At 41.4% G+C, this 19,891-nt stretch overlaps 2 protein-coding genes across 2 annotated transcripts; both read left to right on the forward strand.

Annotated features, from left to right (window-relative positions):
- The first annotated feature begins 240 nt into the window (after positions 1–240).
- On the forward strand, positions 241–5,741 carry LOC128456847 (claspin). Its single transcript, XM_053441223.1, has 5 exons — positions 241–641; positions 722–1,010; positions 1,100–1,227; positions 2,003–2,045; positions 2,130–5,741. The coding sequence occupies exons 1-5, from the start codon at positions 397–399 to the stop codon at positions 4,974–4,976; spliced, it is 3,552 nt and encodes a 1,183-aa protein (XP_053297198.1). The 5' UTR covers positions 241–396; the 3' UTR covers positions 4,977–5,741.
- Positions 5,742–5,852: 111 nt separating this feature from the next.
- aspa (aspartoacylase) lies at positions 5,853–17,530 on the forward strand. The gene is made up of 6 exons (XM_053441224.1): positions 5,853–6,476; positions 9,827–10,022; positions 12,046–12,139; positions 13,388–13,495; positions 15,481–15,590; positions 16,362–17,530. Exons 1-6 carry the CDS (start codon positions 6,235–6,237, stop codon positions 16,551–16,553), a joined length of 942 nt encoding a protein of 313 aa, XP_053297199.1. The 5' UTR covers positions 5,853–6,234; the 3' UTR covers positions 16,554–17,530.
- Positions 17,531–19,891: the final 2,361 nt, after the last annotated feature.

Here is a 19,891-nt window from a genome sequence, read left to right on the forward strand (position 1 = left end):
TATATAAACGTGATTCCATTGTTTATCATGCCGTTGAGATCAGGGCGTATTACTGAGCTCTCATGAAACGGTCTTCATCACTGGACGAATATGTCACGTTCATTGGTTTAATCGGAGAAAATAATTCGTAGGGAATCGGTGAAGTCGAAAGCGGAAGTAGAGAAGAGTGCACCCTCATGTTTCTATCATCACTTCTGATATTTTCTCTTCCCTGATTGGTCATATGCCGAATCACGTGAGTAAAATCACTTCCTGGTTCTTCTTTACACACATGGGTTTACTTGTCTGTCTGCCTTTGTTTTGACGCCGCTACGCGTCGTTATAAGATACAAGCGAGATGAATAGTAAATATTTTTACTATGAATCTGCAGCAGACTTTTAAAAAGAGACAGTCCAATGTTTACAGCTTGGCGCTTCCAAAGAAAACTTCCACTTCCTAGGTCGCAGCTTTTTTCTCAGAGCTCCACAATGAAAGGAGTGCGTAAGACTCTGGAGTTCTCTCAGTCGTCGGGTTTGGTAGAAGCTCCATCGCCGGAGTCTGTCCACCTTGCAGTGGAAACGTCCCCTCCAGACTATGTGAATGAGATCTCGCGATATCTGGCGGCACAGAGCACACAGGATCAAGTATCTGAAGCAGAAAGGTAAGGATGTCCCTCCCATGAGGATCAGCTTCTGTGCTCCTTTAACATCCTGCATTGTGACTGTGTCTGTGTCTCCTCAGTGACTCAGGAGACAGCCTGTTCATAACTCAGAAACCTGCGTCTGAGGCTGAGAGTGCAATAAGTAAGAGGTCCAACAGCCCGAGGTCACTGCCAGCATCCATCAGACAGCTCGAGGAAGAAGACTCCTCATCATCATCCTCCTCCTCCTCCGAAGGAAATTCCAAAACTGCCAAAAGGAAGCGTGGGACGAGGAGAAAGATAATCAAGCTGCCACTGTACAGTTTCCCTTTCCTCTCGGAGAACAGGCACAGAGCTCTGTTATCTGTGCAGCACAACACAGCCCTTCATGTAAGCACTGCCTCCATATGCTTTTGATACCTGCTGTAATAAATCCTGTTAGTTAGTGCTGAACTCCTTTTATTTTAAATTTTTTACAGTATAATGCGATGGGAGGCTTCTTTAAATGTGTCAAAGAACTGCAGCGGGGTCGTCATGGAGGAGATGGTCTGCCCTCATGCGTACGGACAGTTGACGAGGAAGGGGGGAGCATATCCCCGCTGTCGGAGTAAGTCCAGCAATAATCGGGCATATGAGTTGCATGTTTGGTATAAGGGTTCTTTTTAAAGCAGCTTAATGCACAAACACTACCAGATACAGACTCTTATCCTCTAAGACTGAGATCTTTGCAGCAAAATCAGTCTCCTTCTTTTCCTTTTAAAATGATTGATGTCAGCGAACAGTTACACATAATTAAAGTAAGGCTTACAAATATTTGTCAAATTTGGTTCCTATTAATGACTGATGAGGGAGTTTTCGGTCTTAATGCTCTGAACGGTCCACCAGGAGATCTCATTGCAGCTCAGTGTTGATAGAAAGTGTTGATATAAATCTTCATATTAAACCTGGCTTTTCATTGTATTTATGAAAGGCAATAAGTTCTTTATTTTCTTATTATTTATTTTGTGCATACATGCTGGTGAGAGCCAGTAGCCAGAGACATTCTTTTTTCTCTGGTTGTCTGTCTGTTCCTTTCTTGTGAACAAGATATCTCATGAACACCTCGAGGAAACTATTTCAAATTTGGTACAAAAATTAAGTAATTACATTTGGGTCCAAAGCTTAAGGTTGCTGTGATCTCTCAAGTTGTTATTTCAAAGAATCTTTTCAAATTTGACACAAATTAACACCACTTTGATGGAGGCATACAACCACAGGGTGGCAAATCTAGTTTGAAAGGTTTTACTCCCTCTTATCCTTTATTTTGTTCTAATTTTATTTCTAAACTGAATTAAATGTTGCTATTTATGTAAATAAAACGTGCTTTACTCATTGTATTATAGGGACGAGGAAGAAGGGTCAGAGAGTGTGGACTGCAAAGTGGTGGTAAGATTCCTGTTAACACAAATAAAGAATAGATTTCAAATCGCTTTATCAGTGTGAACTCATTTTGCATTTGTCATCTTACAGGAAAGGAATCGTTTAGTTTTTGTGCCGTCAAAAACAAAACGCTCACAACCTCAGAAATCGCTGGAGACGAGAGGTAGCAACGTGAATCATCATGAGAGGAACGCAAGTAAAGGTCAAGAAGCTTCACAAGGAAGACAAAAGACAATGCAGCACCAAAAACCGGCTAAAGCGTCGACATCAATGAGTACAGGGCTTTTGTCACAGACAGAGGACTCTGATGGTGAAGGTCCTTCCCAAAGCATTCTGGCCCATAGTGAAACGCCAACAAGAAAGAGAGGTGTAACCAGAGGAAACGAGAAATATATACAAGGGAAAGAAAGTGAGAAGGAGGTGTGTGATGATAGCGATGCTACATACTGTGATCCACTTGAGCTACAGGGAAGTCCAAAACTCCAAGATACAGTGAAGGACAGAGAAGCGTCCCTAAATGTAACAGAGCCCCCAGCTGATGATTTCGTCGCAGATGATCTCTCCCAGATGGAGCAGGCAGAGAACCAACCTGAAAGCAAGAGTCTTCCCCAAAGTCCCCCCGAAGCTGCAAGTGGCACTGGTAATGAGAGTGTGTCCGATGAAACCATGGTGAGGAAGGAGAGAAAAGGAGATGATGAAAGTCGGGGACAGAGTCAGGAAGATCCAGGGGGTCCGCAGGCTGCAACCTCAGTGGAGGTGGAGGCAGGAGAGACTCCCAGCCTCACGGAGGATAATCGAGCAGAGCCTCCGGCCACGCAGACCTGTGACGAGCTCGAGAACTTATCACATGATGATGTCATAGCGAGAGAGGAGGAGAGACACATTCCGGTGTCTCAGCCATCACTGACACAGCACATGGTGAATGGTGGCGAGGAGGAGAAGAAGAAAGGGAAAAGCGTGGTTGAGGATGAAGAGCAGTTAAAGGCAAGCGTCGTTTCGGAGCCACTAAAGGATGATGGTGAGATACTGACAAACAATAAAAAAGGGAAAGAAGAACAGATTGTAAATGCGGAAGAACATGGAGAAGCGTTGAAGATGACTTCAGATCTACCTCTGACGTCAGGGAGACAATTCGAGGAAACAGGAGATTGTTTGGAAAATATAGAATCGACTCAGGAAAAATTAGAGCCCATTTTGGAAAAGAAAAGACTAAAGCATGAAAAGAAGCGACCGTCAGCTGATCAGGAGGACACAGAAGTCGAAGCCAAAGATGATGCAGATTCAAGCTTGTCTAATGATGTAACTACCGAAACGAGTACAGTGAAGAAGAAGAAGAAAAAGAAGAAGAGGGAAAGCATCTCTGAAGGGGTCGATATTTCTTGCATTTCTGAGGTTGATGATCATTTCCAGAAAACGAAGGAGGGCTCAGACGACAGAGCTCCTGAGTCTGTGATGAAGAAAAAGAAGAAGAAGAGGGAAAGCATCTCCGAGGACGTAGATATATCTTGCACTTTTAACCAAAATGAAAAAGTTGATGATGCAGATCATTCCAACAAAACAAAGGAAGGCTCCGAGGAGACAGATGCTGAACCTGTGACAAAGAAGAAGAAGAAGAAGAAGAAGAAGAAGAGGGAAAGCCCCTCAGAGGATGTCGATGTTTATTGCACTCCTGACAAAAAAGTAAAGGTTGATGATGCAGATCATTCCCAGAAAACAAAGGGGGGCTCAGACGACAGAGCTCCCGAGTCTGTGATGAAGAAAAAGAAGAAGAAGAGGGAAAGCATCTCCGAGGGCCTAGATATTTCTTGCACTTTTAACCAAAATGAAAAAGTTGATGCAGATCATTCCCACAAAACAAAGGAAGGCTCTGATGACCGAGATGCTGAACCTGTGACAAAGAAGAAGAAGAAGACGAAGAAGAGGGAAAGCACCGCAGAGGATGTCGATGTTTATTGCACTCCTAACAAAAAAGAAAAGGTTGATGATTCAGATCATTCCCAGAAAACAAAGGAAGGCTCTGATGACAGAGATGCTGAATCTGTGACAAAGAAAAAGAAGAAGAAGAAGAGTGAAATACTTAGCAGAGCTGTCTCAGAGGACGCTGTGGCACAAAGCCATGATTCGGTGTCTGTGCGGAAAAAGAAGAGGACCTCTTCCTTCCTCGTTGCTGATGCAGAGGAAAAAGAGGCTCAGATGCACGAGGAACAAAGCTCGCCTCGTTCAAACTCTGCAGCCACAAAAAAGCCTGGTGTCAGCGCTGGTGCTCCAGAGACTGAATCAGCAGAAACGGCTGGAAATGTGGAGGAATCGAATAATGGGGCCAGGAAGAAGAAAAAGAAGAGAAAGGTGTCAGAGGTGGAGGAGAGTGTTGAGAAATATCATGAGCAGGATATTGAAGAGCCGAATGAAACGTGCGAGAGTTCTTTGCCTGATCCCACTGATTCAAGGGTAAAGAGAAAAAAGAAATCGAAGAGAAATGAAAGTGAGATGGTGACCGCCGAGGAAAGATTAGAAAATGTGGATGAAGCGGTGTATTCTCAAACTGATGAGGCTGTGGTTTTAAGAAAGAAGAAAAGCAAAAAGCGCAAATCAGAGCCGGACCATGTGATACTAGAGAGTCCGACACCTGCCACTGACAGTGTGGTATCAGGAGGAGCGCCAGTGAAAACCTGCAGCTCAGTTTCACTCAAGAAGAAGGGCAAACCGTCGGCCTCTCACTTGGCCGGAAAGGAGAGTAGTGGTCACAGCCCTGAAGAGTCTCGTGACGTCTCTGCCAAAACGAGCAAGGAAACGCAGAACATGCCTCACCGCGTCTCCCCGTCTGCACAGACTCCTGGAGTCCTAAGTGAGGCGGTGAGAGACAAGAAAACTAAGAAAAGCAAACGGGCAAAGACAAAACTTTATGATCCAAGTGAGGACTTGTATACAGATCAGTAGTTTGACCAGGAGACTTATTCTCAACACACACAAAACCTCTTTTGTATCTTTCCCATGAAGCTGTCAGTGTTTTTAGATTGAATGTGGACAAATATGTAAATGAGGCTATTAAGTGATGACTTTTTCACAGTGACGTTTTTTTAATGTATTTGTTTTCTATCAAAGCGTTTTTTACGAACACCCCTGGACCTTTTTTGAGTTGAGATTAACTTTACTCTCCATAGAAAAACTACTGAGAAATGTTTATTCTGGAAAAAAGAAACCTCTTTTATTTTACTACATTGAAATGTTCAATATTAGTAGGATCTCTGCACAATGCAGGATTGTATATGTTTACATATTGAGAAATATATATTTTTGAAAAGACAAGATGCCTTTGTTTCCCTACATTTAAATATATAATATGTTGAGAACTTACACACATTATATAGTTATATACCTCTACATATTGAGAAATGGAAATTTTGGGGAAAATACACATTGTCTTGTATTTTATTTATGTCAAAATATATTGATGTCTCCTACACAATACAGGATTCTGCACGTACTGAGAAACGAATTATTTTGATACATCTAAATAAAACAATATGATGACTCCTGCACAATACAAGATTATGTATGTGTACACATTGAGAAATGTATATTTGAGAAGAAAGTAAAGCATTTTGTTTTCCTACATTTAAATATACAATATGATGAGGACTCCTGCATAGTACAGGATTATGTGCGTGTGCATATTAAAAAATATATATTTTTTGAAAAAGACATTGTGCCTCTTATCTTCCTTGATATTGCATTTATATGGCATTTCAGTTTTATTTTGAAGGTACTAACCGGAAGTGGCGCGTCCAGTCATCTATAGCTTCACTTACTGATAATCCTCTCCGGTATGGAACTCATAATAAAAATAGTTTATTTTGGAAGAAGGGGCCGGAAGTGTGTAGTTGATATCTTGGTAAACAGGTAAACAACGAGAGCTGGTTCGGAGTCTCGGTTCTTACGGTTCTTTACGGTTCTTTACGGTTCACGCGCTCAGTGGAGATGCGGGGTCCGACTCAGCGCGTTTCACGCACGGTGACTGAGCACGGCGAGCCAGAGGGCACGTTACGTAAGCGCGCAGCCGCCACAGCAGGCATTTAAACCGTGAGTGTGCGAAGCTGCCAAGACTGAAAGTTTTCCTCCAGCGGGAGCGGCAGCACCTCCACCTCCAGCCCGCACTCTTCTTCTCCTATCATCTCTCACCTTCGTCTTCGTCACCATGTCCTCCCGCAACAACGGCGCGCGCTTCGACGAGGCCCGGAGGGTGGCGATATTCGGCGGCACGCACGGCAACGAGATGTCCGGCGTGACGCTCGTGAACCTGTGGGTGAAGAACGGCGCCGAGATCCAGAGGAAGAGGGTGGAAGCCAAACCCTTCATCACCAACCCGCGGGCCGTGGAGAAGTGCACCCGGTACGTGGACACGGACCTGAACCGAGCCTTCACCCCGGAGAACCTCAGGTAAACCCCCGCGGGACACGGGGCCGCCGCCGCCCCCGCTGCTGTTCTTCTTGTTATCATACATGTTGAATGTAAAGTTTCTCATGGGAAATCTCCATCAGACATTGAACTACCGACTGACGTTGGATTTCACTGATTTGTGTTGGAGAAGAAGAGACACACCATTGTAACGTGTCTACACATTGTGTGATATCGTGTTGTTGTTGTTGATCCTGCCTGTTGTCATACACGCTGAGTGGAAGCTCCATCAAACTGGCTGTCATTAGATTTCACTGATCTGGGGTCTGAGAGGCAGGGGATATGAGACTGTACATTGTGTGCCGTTGTGTCGTTGTTGTTACTATTGTTGTTGACGCTGCGTGTAGTCATACACACTGAAAGGAATCTCTCAAATGGAACAGCTCCATCAAATAGACTGACATTGTATTTGTGTTGGAGGAGAAGAGACACACCACTTTGACGTTTCTACACGTTGTGTGACATTGTGTTTTTTGTTTTTTTTTGTGCCTGCCTGGTGTCATACAAGCTGAATGGAAGCTCGGTCAAACTGAGTGTCATTATATTTCACAGATCTCACTCAGGAATAACACACATTGTGTTGTTGTTGATGTACATTGGTTATTATGACCTTTGGGGTCCATTCAAGGTGGCACGACTTGGATCCATGAAGATCTACCGTCGTGGAAATGTTAATACGGCCATTATATAACATTACTGGCACGATTGCACACGTGTGAGATGTGTGAGACAAACGAACATCACAGTGTGTGTTGAGGACATCTGGTCCCACATGAGACGTTGAACGACAGGCAGCCACACAGATGACAGGCGCTGGTGACATCTATTACAGTGGAATAGTGAATGGAACCACTCCAGTCTTCATGTCCCACAGCAGAGCAGCGTCCATGCTCCTGTTATTGTCCCACAGTTAGAGGACAGTGTGCGTGTTTACCATCAGCCATGTCCTCTCAGCCCCCCTCCCCTTACCCCGCACCTCCCAGCCAATCAGAGCCGAGCAGAGCGTCCCCCCCTGCCCACAGACTCCAGCTGACTGTCAGCCAGCGGGAAAAACGTGAGTGGAACGTGACCGAGCTGCAAGTGATTTAAGGCGATTGCTTTTTTTTTTTACTGTCCTGTCCCTTCGCTTTGGTGTGCGCTATAGTGGACATTAAGTCTTACGCAAAAGATGGCTCATATAGACCAGGCAGTTTGCAGGAACCACACACACAAACACACACAAACGCAGCAGCCTATAATGTGGGTGGATAACAACACGACCAATTGTATAGTCATAATCAATCATTACTTCATAACATTCCCAAGGTTATTATCGTGTGTGTGCTTGGGGGGGGGGTGCATTTACTGTTTACTATAGTCTTATTAACATGTTTTAGTCTAATTGATTCTCATATTATGGGTATATATTGTAGTGTGGACCTTAGGGATTTTAGTAAATTTTCTTGTCCCGTTATAAACGCTAAGAGTAACATCAGTTTGCTAAATATTTTTATTTCTTAAATATTAAAGTACCAAACTGTTCTGTATTTTAGTTTAGTTAGCACCAACTTGACCAATTACTTTCTAATTCTAATGTATTAAAACATCAACAACTGGAATGGCACTCAGTAGATCAAATAGCTCCCCCAGGGCAGTCCCCAAATGAAACCACATGTTAATTCTGTATAGAGCTAGATTTACATTTGGATCTGCACCGAGCTGCACACAGTCATAAACATCAATCCCCTAAACATGTATGATTTTTAAAACCAGGATCCATGAGTTATTCTCAGAGAAATCAATTAAAAGTAAAATGCCCTAAGAAAATGTCTTGATCTGCACCAAAATGAAGGGTTCCTCCTTCAGCCATAACTCACCCCTCCACAAACCTTCACGGAACACGGTTGAGTAGTTTTGGTGTTGTTCCGCTAACAAACAAATGCTTTACTTAATATGATATCTTTTAAATATCAGAGTACCAAACTCTACTGTAGCTGTACTGTAGTATGACATTTACCAATGACATCACTTTATTATGTAAATATATAAACTATAACAGTCAAGTTATACTTATAAAATCATGACAGGGGCAAGTCTCCATAATATTTGTAACAACAGTAATGAGTAATTTAAGCATACTTTGACTGGAGTAATTTTTATTGCGCAGTGATGGTATCATTTCACTTAATAGCAACAACAATGATACTAATAATAGATTATTTATACAGCACCTTTCAAAGAAGATCAGGGAATAAAATAAAACAGAAATAAAACAATAACACTCAGCATAAAAACAATTACAATCAAATAACAAAACGGACATGTGTAACAAATTTATTTATTTAAGTATTAGAAAAAGGCTTTTTTAAGAACCTTGAATACTTTTTGCCCCACTGGTGAGTATAAACTGAAACAACACTAACTGTACTTAATAATATTATAACAGGAATTCTTGCGATAGATTCAGTATTTCAAAGAAGTGACTATAAGCTGAAAGTACTGTTACATCCTCATCGTGAAAACGTTCAGTGTTTTTATCTTCTTGGCACTCCTCAGTTTATATGAACTGCTTGGCCTTTCTGAAGGCAACATATAAGAAGATTAACAACTTGTAGATTCTTTCTAAAAACAGCCCACAGTGTCACTTCCTTCAGCTCAAATGTGTTCACTCTATCAGCTGAGCTCACACTGCGCTTGTGTACTGATGTCCAGACGATACCAGATATTTGCTGAAAACGGGGTCTAAAGGGCAAATGTGAGGGAGGCGAGACAATGTGCACAGCAGAGGTGGCTGTTCTGCAGTAGCTTGGAGAACGTCCTAGACTGGTGGTTATGTTCAAATGCTTTGAAAAGAGCTCGGAGGAAAAAAGGGGGCAGCTCTCATTCTCTTTTCAAATTGACTGTCTGGTGGGGAAAAAAACGGGGTTTACTGTGGTGGACAAAACAAAAGTCCTCAAAGATCCCTCAGTGCAACCATTGCCTGGAGAAGTGGATTACATTTCTTCTGAACACTCACAAAGGGAGGCCACTGTTCTGCTAAATCCGGCCTTTGTGTTCCTGCAAAGACTCGACGGTGATACTCTACAATAACAAGTTAAACCATATACATTCACTACAGTGGCTGTGTTAACTTGTAGGTTGTTAATTACAGAGGATTTTCCGCTGTGGTTAACGGAGGCGAAAGTGTTACTGGGCACGTAGGATGAATAGACATCTTTGTGTTGAATCATTAACATGCTTCACAGCTTTCATCATCATTGTTCCTTCAGCTGGATTGTCTGATAAGAGGTTAATGTGCTCACGGCTGACTGCTTTCTAATGAGAGTGTGTGTGTGCATGTGCGTGTCATGCAGTGCCCCCGGAGGAGGTGATTTGCCCTACGAGGTGCAGAGAGCCCAGGAGATCAACAGGATATTCGGACCCAAAGGAAGCCCGGAGGCCTACGATGTCATCTTTGACCTCCACAACACAACATCAAACATGGGCTGCACCCTGATCCTGGAAAGCTCCAAAGACCACTTCATTCTGCAGATGATGAACTACATCAAGGTGACAGCACTGAGGAGCACGCTGGGATTTAGTTTTTTAACATTACACCTGTGTGCTGCAGGTATTCAGGGCGGAACACCTGAAATAGTAGCTTTCCTGAAAACAACCCTGATGTAAACAGATACTGTCTGTCAAGAGACTTAAGTCTTTTCAATAGCATCTGTGTGAGAAAATGAGAGAAAGTTTCCTCTTTCTGGTTTCTGGGTCATTACTTCAAGAAGCTCAAGCCCCTGGAGAGCTTCAGTCAATCTGTGTAAATAGTGGAATGATCTGTTTAGTGTTGAACAAGCTCTTCTGAAGGATCAGCCATCCAATTACTCCAGAGGGATGCCTGTATCTTTGGTTCTTTCCACTTTAACCACTAATCTCCCTTATTTACTTTTGTTTTACAACCGCAGAAGTGTTCAGGGCCTCCTTACAGATGGTACATATTCTTATTTCTATATGTACATAAGACGTATTCCAATGAAAACCAGGAGGGCACTCAGAGACATAGTTTCCTTAAACTTTCTTTCTTTTTCATCAAGATCCATGAATTATTTCTGGTAAAACGTGACATTTGTCTTTGAACTATCCCTTTAACATAGCCCTTTTTCACAATTATGAAAAAGGGCAATGTTAAAGGGATAGTTCAAAGACAAATGTAAATGCACTTGTTATCTACTCCCCACTATGCCGATGGAGGGGTGGGTGAAGTGTTTGACTCTACAAACCACATTTGGAGTCTCAGGGGTAAACAGGGTTGCAGCCAGATCCAATACAATTTAAGTAAACAGGGCCCCTTCTTGAGAAAAAAACAACAAGCCTCCATACTGCTTGTGTTGTGTCTTCCAAATGACCGCAAGCACCGACATTCATATATGACCCGAATCAGCGTCATTAACCCCATTTTTTAAGCCTAAATGTCTCTGATAGCCTAACAGCACACTCTCGCCCATGGGAACGCCCAGGCTGCGTGTTCACATCGATACATCTGCTTCGTTGGGTAGTGGACTTCGTTGGTGTGAATGACCTCGTCTCGAGGGGAATATAAATGTCGGGGCTTGTGGACACTTGGATGACACCACACAAGCAGTGTAGAGGCATGTTGTGTTTCTTTCTGTTGTTTTATTACGTCTGAAGTAGAGGACACCGAGGCTGCAACACAACATGAGACTCCTGAAGTGTTTCGGGGACACATACACTAAACCCATCCCTCCATCGGCATAGTGGTGAATAGATAATGAGTGAGTTTTTATTTTTCGTAAACATATGCAACAAAAGGCAAACAGAGCAACACCAGTAAGCAAAAGAGGAGCCAAACACTGCACCCTCTCTGTTTCTGTGAGCACCGGAGCACAGACACACAAACTGCTTCTCAGCTACAACATGATAGAAGATTCACCTCATTACACTCACAGGCTCAGTGTGTCATTACCAAAGTCAGTTGTTGAATGACTCATTACTTAGCCGTGTGCCCATATAACGAACTGGACTTTGAGTTCTCTCACTCACTTACTATAAGGTTTAGATAATCAGTCCTCTGTTCAGAAACTCAGACGCCAATGATTTAAAGGCTTGTGTCATGGCGAGGCATGTCCTTGTCTTAAGGCAAAGATTCTGTGAAAAATATCCTTAACATCTACTTTTAACTGAGCCATGTACACGTTACAGTTTTTAGAGTCACCTGCTTAATGACAGAGACCTGACTCAGAGTCCGTCAGTGTTTGCTGCAGAACATGTTTTTGTGCATCAAGATGTATTTTCTGGTTTTCCGCTGGCAGCTCCGAGAGTCCACCACTTGATTCATGCACACGCCAACCATGTTTGTTTATCATCTGTGTCATATTGGTTCACAAATTGAGCTGTTGCAGATTACATTTTCCATTCTGTCGAGCAGAACGTTAGAGCAGTCACTCACAGGCGGGTCTGCTCAGGTCAGCTGGCTGGTGTGCAGCATGTGACTGTCTTGAAGCGTCTTCTTCTTTTTTAACTTTTTATCTGCAGCTGAGATCTTGTGCTTTTGTTTGTTTTGATTTTCCAGAAAGCCATCGCTCCAGCGAGTTGTCTTGTTCTGCTGAATGAACATCCTCTTCTAAAGTATTCCACTTCACGCTCTGTGGCCAAGCACCCTGTTGGTGAGTCTCTCAAGTCAAGCCAAATCTCTGTGGGGAAGATGTGGTGAGGGGGAAAGAGGGCAAGGAAGAGGAAGGGGGAACGATTGGGACACAGTAAAGAGTTCATAACAACAAAATGTCTTTAGACTCGAGTTTGGTTCCTACCAATGAATGAGTACCAGATCAAACATTTTTTAGGATATTTGAATATCCTAATATTCAAATATCAATAAATAGCTGCTAGTCGAATTGTGTAGATTATGAAACAAAACATTTCCATACACTTTTTCATCTTTATAGTGGTTTTGCTTCTTGTCCGTCCATCTTTATGTACTTGTTACATGTACTTTATACATGATAATAATAAAGGTTAATAATATATTATAAGCCAACCTCCTATCACCTTCTGACTCTGGTGTGTGTCTAGAGGTGGGCAATATGTATTATTTTTCACATTTTGGTAGATGATAGTATTATGTCACAGTATTACTTAATTATCAAGTTTGGTGAGGAGAAGCCTTTCCTGTCATATGATATCTTATCATCTCTTACTTGTCCTGTATGGTACATCAGTTGTAAACGATGCTTGTAGTGACACCAGGCTGCACTGGCACTGGTTGTCCACAAGCTGGTTTGCCTCCTTATATTCACCGACATGATGTTTTTTAAGTGGTGGAACAGGCTACCTGTGTTTCCAACTTTTGCCATCACGGCACAGTGAGAAAATGTCTGAGCGACAGGGTAACACAAACTCAGTGCAGCTTATTTTAACTGCATTAGGCTTGAGTCAGGTTCTTGGGAACAAACTGGAAAGACGACTGTTCAGGTCAGGCTCCGTTAATTTTCTCTCAGGCTTTGATGGGTTCAGACAGAAAAATGCGACCGAAACACTTTCCTTCGCAAAGTACGTTAGTTTGCTCTGTGTGGGATGATTCTCTTTAATCTTAAGTGGCTAATTTTGATGCAACTTCCCCAGGCTTTAATAGATCAGTTGGGCTTCTCGATTTTTCTATACATCTTGCATGAAAGCAGCAGCTGGAATAATGATTCTGCTTTACTTTTTAATTTGTATTGTTTTGTAATCAGAGCTCAACAGAGCATTTGAATAATCAGATTCAGGGGCCTGTGCCTCCCCTGATCCCCCCCATTTGCATCACCTGTGGACAATGAACAACATATTTAAAATGTTCTTTAAAAGCATGCTTCCAGTTGTCTTAGATTATAATTCCTTTTTTTTAAATATTGTGTTCCCTGATTGTTCCATTCCAGGTCTGGAGGTGGGTCCTCAGCCTCAAGGTGTATTGAGGAGTAACATCTTTGAAGCTATGAGGGTGATACTGAAACATGCCCTGGACTTCATCGAACTGTTTAATGAAGGTAGGATATACACACCACAGCAGCTTTAACCACATCTGAACATTCAGTACATGGCATTCAACTGATTTTTAAGGATTAATGCCAAAGCAGATAAAACTGAAGCACACTAAATAGGAAACAGTTTCTCTAGAACTTTGACTGGAAGATGACAAATCTTATGTTTCATAATGTTGTTATGTAATGCAAAATGAGCTGTTTACACTCAGTGAGCCTGCATGTTAAGAAACATTCTGTGACTAAATGTCCATGGCCGCTTGCCTGACTCATCAGATGCACGTACGCTCAGGTGCCTGTGGCTCATCATCACTCCACCGCTCGGCCTCAACTTTTCCCTGAGGCCGAGAACAGCGTTTTTGTAATGTTTAGGTGCAAGGCAGCGTTTCCTTCCTCTTTTTACGTCAACAGGCATATGTGTGCCAAGTGTGAGCTGCGGCCTGTTGGTTTCCCCTCACCGGCCTGCTGCTGAATGGCCTGCTTGTTGGGAGTTGGTCAGTTTCCATGTCGTTAGAGTCTGGCTGCCTGTTTGTTGTAATCTTCTGTCATTGGGCCACACTGGTGCGGATGAAAGCTTTGGCATGGCAATGAATCAGGTGTTCCTGGGTTCTAAAGCTGAGCGGCGTGAAGAAACAACTCATTTAGCAGACGGAGAACAACTTATTGAGAAGAATCGTATGGATGAGTGGGGAAACTGTGGTGACTATTGGAGCATTAGTGCTTCTTAGTCTATGCTGCCACCTGCATCTCAATACAACTCAATGGTTGAACACTTACAAGCTAATTTGAGCCTCTATTTAATAAATGCCCGAGCTCTGCCAAACGCCTACTGCAATTCCTGTGAAAGTTCTGGAGTTTGAATAAGGTCACTTTGAAAGCGTTGCACTTCTTGTTCCACGAACATTACCAGAGTATGAATATTTAGTTTAAACAAATGATTATAGATGTATCAGTTTATAATCTACTAGCTGATTAACTTAGAGACAAATATGCAAGAATAAGTATTAGTAAGAAGAGGCAGACACTTCACAGCAGCAACTGAATCATTTTAATATCCTCAATATTTGTTCAACATAATATAAAATGTATTTATATATTCATAAAATAGTTATTATGACAATTCGTCAAGCGGATGACGATGAGATGAAAATAGTTATTATGACATTATATAAATTTGTCATTATTTACATATAAAAATCACAATTAGTGTCTTCCTTTATATTTCATACTGTTCTTTTACTACGTGCCATTTATTATGTTTATAATTTTTATGACATAATCATGCCGCATATAAAATATATAAAAAAATTGTCACTAAAACTACTCAGTTTTGTGCTATTTACAGTATCTGGTAATGAACTGTACATACACATGTTATTATAATAATATGTATTGTGGATCCATTTGAACTTTGATTTTACTGATTTCAACACACATACTGTCTTTGTACTCTCAGTTTCTTATTGCATCTGTTCTTGTTGTGTACATCACAGCACTGCAGGAATACAATGTTTTCCATACTAATTGCTGTATAAGGAGAGAATCACAGCAACTTCTACCTTGAATATTGGGCCTTGTAATGATCTCTTCAACGTGCACATTTGCATAATCACAATTAGTTGCTGAATGCACCTACCGTCTCTTGGCTTCTGTGCAGGAGCAGGCAAATCAGTATACAGCAGCTGACATAATTCTATTACAGTCTGACATGAAACAGAGTCTCATGAATAAAAGTGTTGAGTTACTCGTCCTTTGTTCAGTGTTATTTTATTAAAACTAATTCCATGGCATTTTCTTTCATAGGTATTATTTTATGCTTAAAATAATATTCAGTCTTCTAACTCAGATCAACTCAGTGTGACTTCTGCCAGATAATCCCCAAAACACTATCCAAGCTCACAAATACAATATCATGTCATATATTCAGCATTATCCTTATGTACATGATTTTGTAGGATACGTACAATATTGGAAATGTGTATTTTTTTTAGGAATGGAGTTCCCTCCCTGCACGGTGGAAGTTTTCCGGGTCTTAGAGAGGATCGACTACCCCAGAGATGCCAACGGGAACATCATTGCCATGGTGCACCCCAATCTGCAGGTAAAAACCAGTCAAATCTGATTCATACCAGCCTTGTCTGTCTCAGACATATATCTGATCTGCTGAGCCTGTTTATATGAGTCACATCTTTAGCGGACAATATTTATATGTATTTTTGTTTGTGCAACTTACTCAAGTTAAAGGTTCAGTGTGTAGAGTTTAGTGAAATCTAGTGGCGAAGTTGCCTGTTGCAGCTGAATGCCCCTCACCTCACCCTCCTCTTCCAAACATGAGAGAGAACCAGTGGTAGTATTTAGTTGTCATAAAAACTCAAAAGGTGTTTTGTTTGGGCTACTGTACAAAACATGTCGGCCTCCGTAGAAAGGACCCGCTCCAGATGTAAATATAAAGTATTTAAATAAAAAGGGCCCATTCTAGGGTGAAGAAAACAACAATTCACCAATTTAGATGAAATACACTCATGAAAACATCGCTAGGTTTATTTCACGGAGTGGGATCAATAAAGTTCTCATCTTATCTTGATTTCATTTTAATTTGCTCAATAAATTGATAGGAAAAGCTTTTTTCTATTTCTATAGTCACTCTCTCTTACTTTTTAAAAACACATTTTTATAAAATGGCTTCTAACGAAACGTGGGCTAGTCTTATCACTTTATTTTAACCCTTGTCTCTTGTATTCACTTGTTTAAATTAGTAATTGCACTGTATGTGTTTAGTTTTTTAATGTTTAAAAGCACTTTGTAAAAAAAAAGGTTTAAGTCCTTTATATATAAATATAAAGTTGACTATTCTTGCTTGCTGTTGTTTCAGGACGGTGACTGGGAGCCGCTGAACGCCGGTGACCCGATGTTCCAAACGTTTGACGGGAAGACCATCCACTACCAGGGCTCCGGCACCGTCTATCCCACTTTTATTAACGAAGCAGCCTATTATGAAAAACAACAGGCCTTCGTGACCACCAGACGAGAAACCTTGGTAACAAGTGCCACCAGAAAAGCATGAAAACTGCTGACAGTGCTCGTGAACACATGTGGTAGCCATGGCAACAAACTGTGTGTAGATTTTGCACTTTGTTCTGTTAGCAACTGACAGACTTTTCCTCACTTAATGACTAGATGCCAACGTTTACACACTGATTTCATTTCTTTATGCATTTACTATCATAAAAAACAATTAACTATGCAAAGAGAACCTGTGGAGGCTTTGCAAAGAGTCACTGTGAACGTCTTTGATCTGAAGACTGGTGTATTGTTGTGGTTAGTGTTTATGATACGGTTCTTATTTCAAAATATATTTACATTACATCAGCTACGTTTTGTATGATATTAAAGACCAGGTCTAATCACTGATGGATTATGAATCTTTACACAACACTTTAAGTTTCCTACTACTGCTCAGGAAGGCCAACAAGGATCATAACCTGCAACCTTTGACCCAAAACTGTCGTTGTTTGTCTTCTTCTGAAAATATATTTGTAACATCTGTCGGAGGGTGTTTGTGGCCTTTGATACTACCTACCTGTAACTCTAGTGGTTGCATCTGTGGTGCTGTCCTATCACTGCCTTAATGTAGATTTCTGAGAAAATTGCACAACAAATTAAGAGTGGAAATTGTAGATTATACATGTTGGATTACAAAAATATACTTTTGATAAGAAACGGTATATGTCCTGTTCCTCTATACAAAATGGGATGCAGTTTTTAAAGTGTTTTATAGTAATATATTTGTGTGTAATTTGATATACTTGTACTGTATATTTGTTTTAAGTGATCTTTAGACTCGTTGAATCGTGGTATGCATATGTACTTTCTAATGTCTTAACGTCATTGTTGTCTCAAAGTGTGTCGCTTTTGTCTTTACGGTAATTCATTTTCATCAGCAATACTTTTTGGTAGCACAATTTATATGATTAGTCCACCTCACTGTCCTTAAAATCCTGTTGAAAATGATCCGATCAATAAATATAGTACTGTGCTATACTTTGTGTGTTTGTGGATGGAGACTTCATACTGGGATCGTTTTTGTTGTGTAGGGGACCACCAGCGGCCACAAGAGGGCAGCACACAACCTATGATCAACATTTTCCAGTTGTGACTCACTTCTGCACAATGACCTGGAGAAGAAGGTCACTAGCTTGCTCATACATTGGGGAGAATGTCGGTATAGAAACTCATTATGGAGTCGTTAGGTAGACTATTAAGAAAATATTTGGTGTTTCCTGCCTTCAATGCAGTTTCTGTCTGTACAGGGGGCGGCTGTGGCTCTGCGGACGGAAAAGGTTGATGGTTCGATCCCCACCACCTATAGTCTACATTCAAAATGTCTTTGGGTTAGATACTGATTTCCAAATTGTTGTGCCAACAGTGTATGAATGGTGTGTAGTAGAAAAACCAATGCATATATGTCAATGTGTCTGAATGGCTGATAGCGACTTGAACTGGTTGATAAGACTGGAAAAGCACTGTATGAATACAGTCCATTCACGACAACCATGAAAATACATATTACACTGACCATCCCAACCAAACCTTGTTCCAATTTGTTATATTTTTAGCATTGTTCTGTTTCTTCTTGGTACAAAATGTGCTGTAGACACAGTGCACACTGCGTTGTGTTTAATGTCCTGACATGTGTTCAGTATGTCGCTGTGCCGTGTTTATAGAAGACACACAGAGGTGCTAACATGACGAGGCCTGTTTCAGGGCATGATTGCTGCTGAGATTTTGGTCATGTCTGGTTGCTTTTCATTTGCAACAACTGAATTAAATACATGAGTGATTAAATAGAAGTGAAGGAGGCTGAGAGTTGTGGTGTATAAGATATCACATAGCAGACACATTCAGCAGAAGAATGTATGTCCTGGTGCTCTCCTTTACCTTAATGGAGACATATTTGATCTTTGATTTTTTTTAAGCACTTTGGCAGTGAGATGTGCAACATTTCCCTGCTCACACCTTTATCTTTAAACCAAAGACAGCACTGAGCTAAGAGGCTTCTAAACCTGATATGAAACGTAATTACGAACATTATTCCGCTTCTTGAGTCATCTTTCTGCATTCCACGAGCCAACTGCACCGACAACTGCCGTCTATGCAGCTCCTGCTGTTTCATGTGAGGCTCATGAGGAGTAATTTAGTTTCATGCCTACAGGCTGGTCGTAGCCCCTGTCATCTTTTCATTACAGTAAGCAAATCAGGGCTCTCAGATGAGAGCAGATCAATGATCCCCTTTGGCTACTGGAAGCTTTTAAGAGAACAATCTGTCAGTGCTGGGCTAGGGTCCAAGTGTCCATCTCTGCCTCCATCCTCCTGTCTCTGTCTGTATTGAAAACTTTCCCTTTTGCATTACAACTCTTCTTTACTGGAAGTATACAGCTTGGCTGCTCACCAGGTTTTCAACTGGATTCCTCTGTGTGGATCCTGTAGAGATTAAGCTGATCAGGGTTTAGGTTTACTGCTTTAAGTAAGACGGGCGTGCCGGAGATAATATTAAATAAAAATAACCTTTTTAAGTTTTCAAGGGAAGATGTAAATTTCCATTGCTGAATTGACAAATACTGAATTACTTAGAACAAACTAAGTGCTTTTTTTTTCTGTGCCTCAAATCAAGTGAGTGGCAAAAGCTGAGAAAGAGTGACATGTATCATCAAATATTTGTTCCCGCAGTGATGAAAGAGCCTCCGTCAAACCCAGCAAGAGAGTGAGGATGTCGGCATTTACAGTTAATTATGACGTGGCCACTTCAGCTGCACACATGCATCTAGAATGCAGTGACGTGGTGTGGTGTGTGGTGATTGTTTCCTTTGCTGAGGCCTGATGGCAGGTACTCTCTCCCTCTCTCTCTCTCTCCCTCCCTCTCTCTCTCTAACCACCGAAACAACCATCTGGAGGAACAGTGGTACAGCCTCTGGCCTCCTTCCACAGTGCAGACCTGTTTTGCAATGATGAAAGTTGGCGAATCACTATTGGTTTCAGCCCATAGTGTAAAATAAGAAGAAATATAGCACAAAAGAGATCTGTGTAACCTAATTCAGGAATCACCCAATCCATCACTGGATATCATATTTACATAAAATGTGTCATCCAGTGGTTGTGTACTCAAAGTTCTCAAGTAATAACAAGCTACATAATACAGCAGGTTACCACTATTAAAATCACATGACATGATGAAGGGATTTAAGCACAAGGGGAACCTGATGGTGTTTATTGTGGTAAAAGCTGTCATCGACTGGGTTCCACTTCACTACTGCTTGTTGCATTCAGATCCTGTCGGAGTTTTTGAATTTAAAATTTTAAATATGAGATATCCTGTAACGTAATTGTTTATGTTTTAACGGAGAG

This window comes from Pleuronectes platessa, chromosome 15 (assembly GCF_947347685.1).
Source record: "Pleuronectes platessa chromosome 15, fPlePla1.1, whole genome shotgun sequence".
Lineage (NCBI taxonomy): Eukaryota > Metazoa > Chordata > Actinopteri > Pleuronectiformes > Pleuronectidae > Pleuronectes > Pleuronectes platessa.

What these genes read in the sequence shown, in the direction of transcription:
- LOC128456847 (XM_053441223.1), top strand. Translation starts at nt 397, where the DNA reads ATGTTTACAGCTTGGCGCTTCCAAAGAAAACTTCCACTTCCTAGGTCG. An exon ending in CAAGTATCTGAAGCAGAAAG is followed by an intron (nt 642 to 721) that starts GTAAGGATGTCC and finishes GTGTCTCCTCAG; the next exon opens with TGACTCAGGAGACAGCCTGT. An exon ending in AGCACAACACAGCCCTTCAT is followed by an intron (nt 1,011 to 1,099) that starts GTAAGCACTGCC and finishes AATTTTTTACAG; the next exon opens with TATAATGCGATGGGAGGCTT.
- aspa (XM_053441224.1), top strand. Translation starts at nt 6,235, where the DNA reads ATGTCCTCCCGCAACAACGGCGCGCGCTTCGACGAGGCCCGGAGGGTG. An exon ending in AGATGATGAACTACATCAAG is followed by an intron (nt 10,023 to 12,045) that starts GTGACAGCACTG and finishes TTGATTTTCCAG; the next exon opens with AAAGCCATCGCTCCAGCGAG. An exon ending in CATCGAACTGTTTAATGAAG is followed by an intron (nt 13,496 to 15,480) that starts GTAGGATATACA and finishes TATTTTTTTTAG; the next exon opens with GAATGGAGTTCCCTCCCTGC.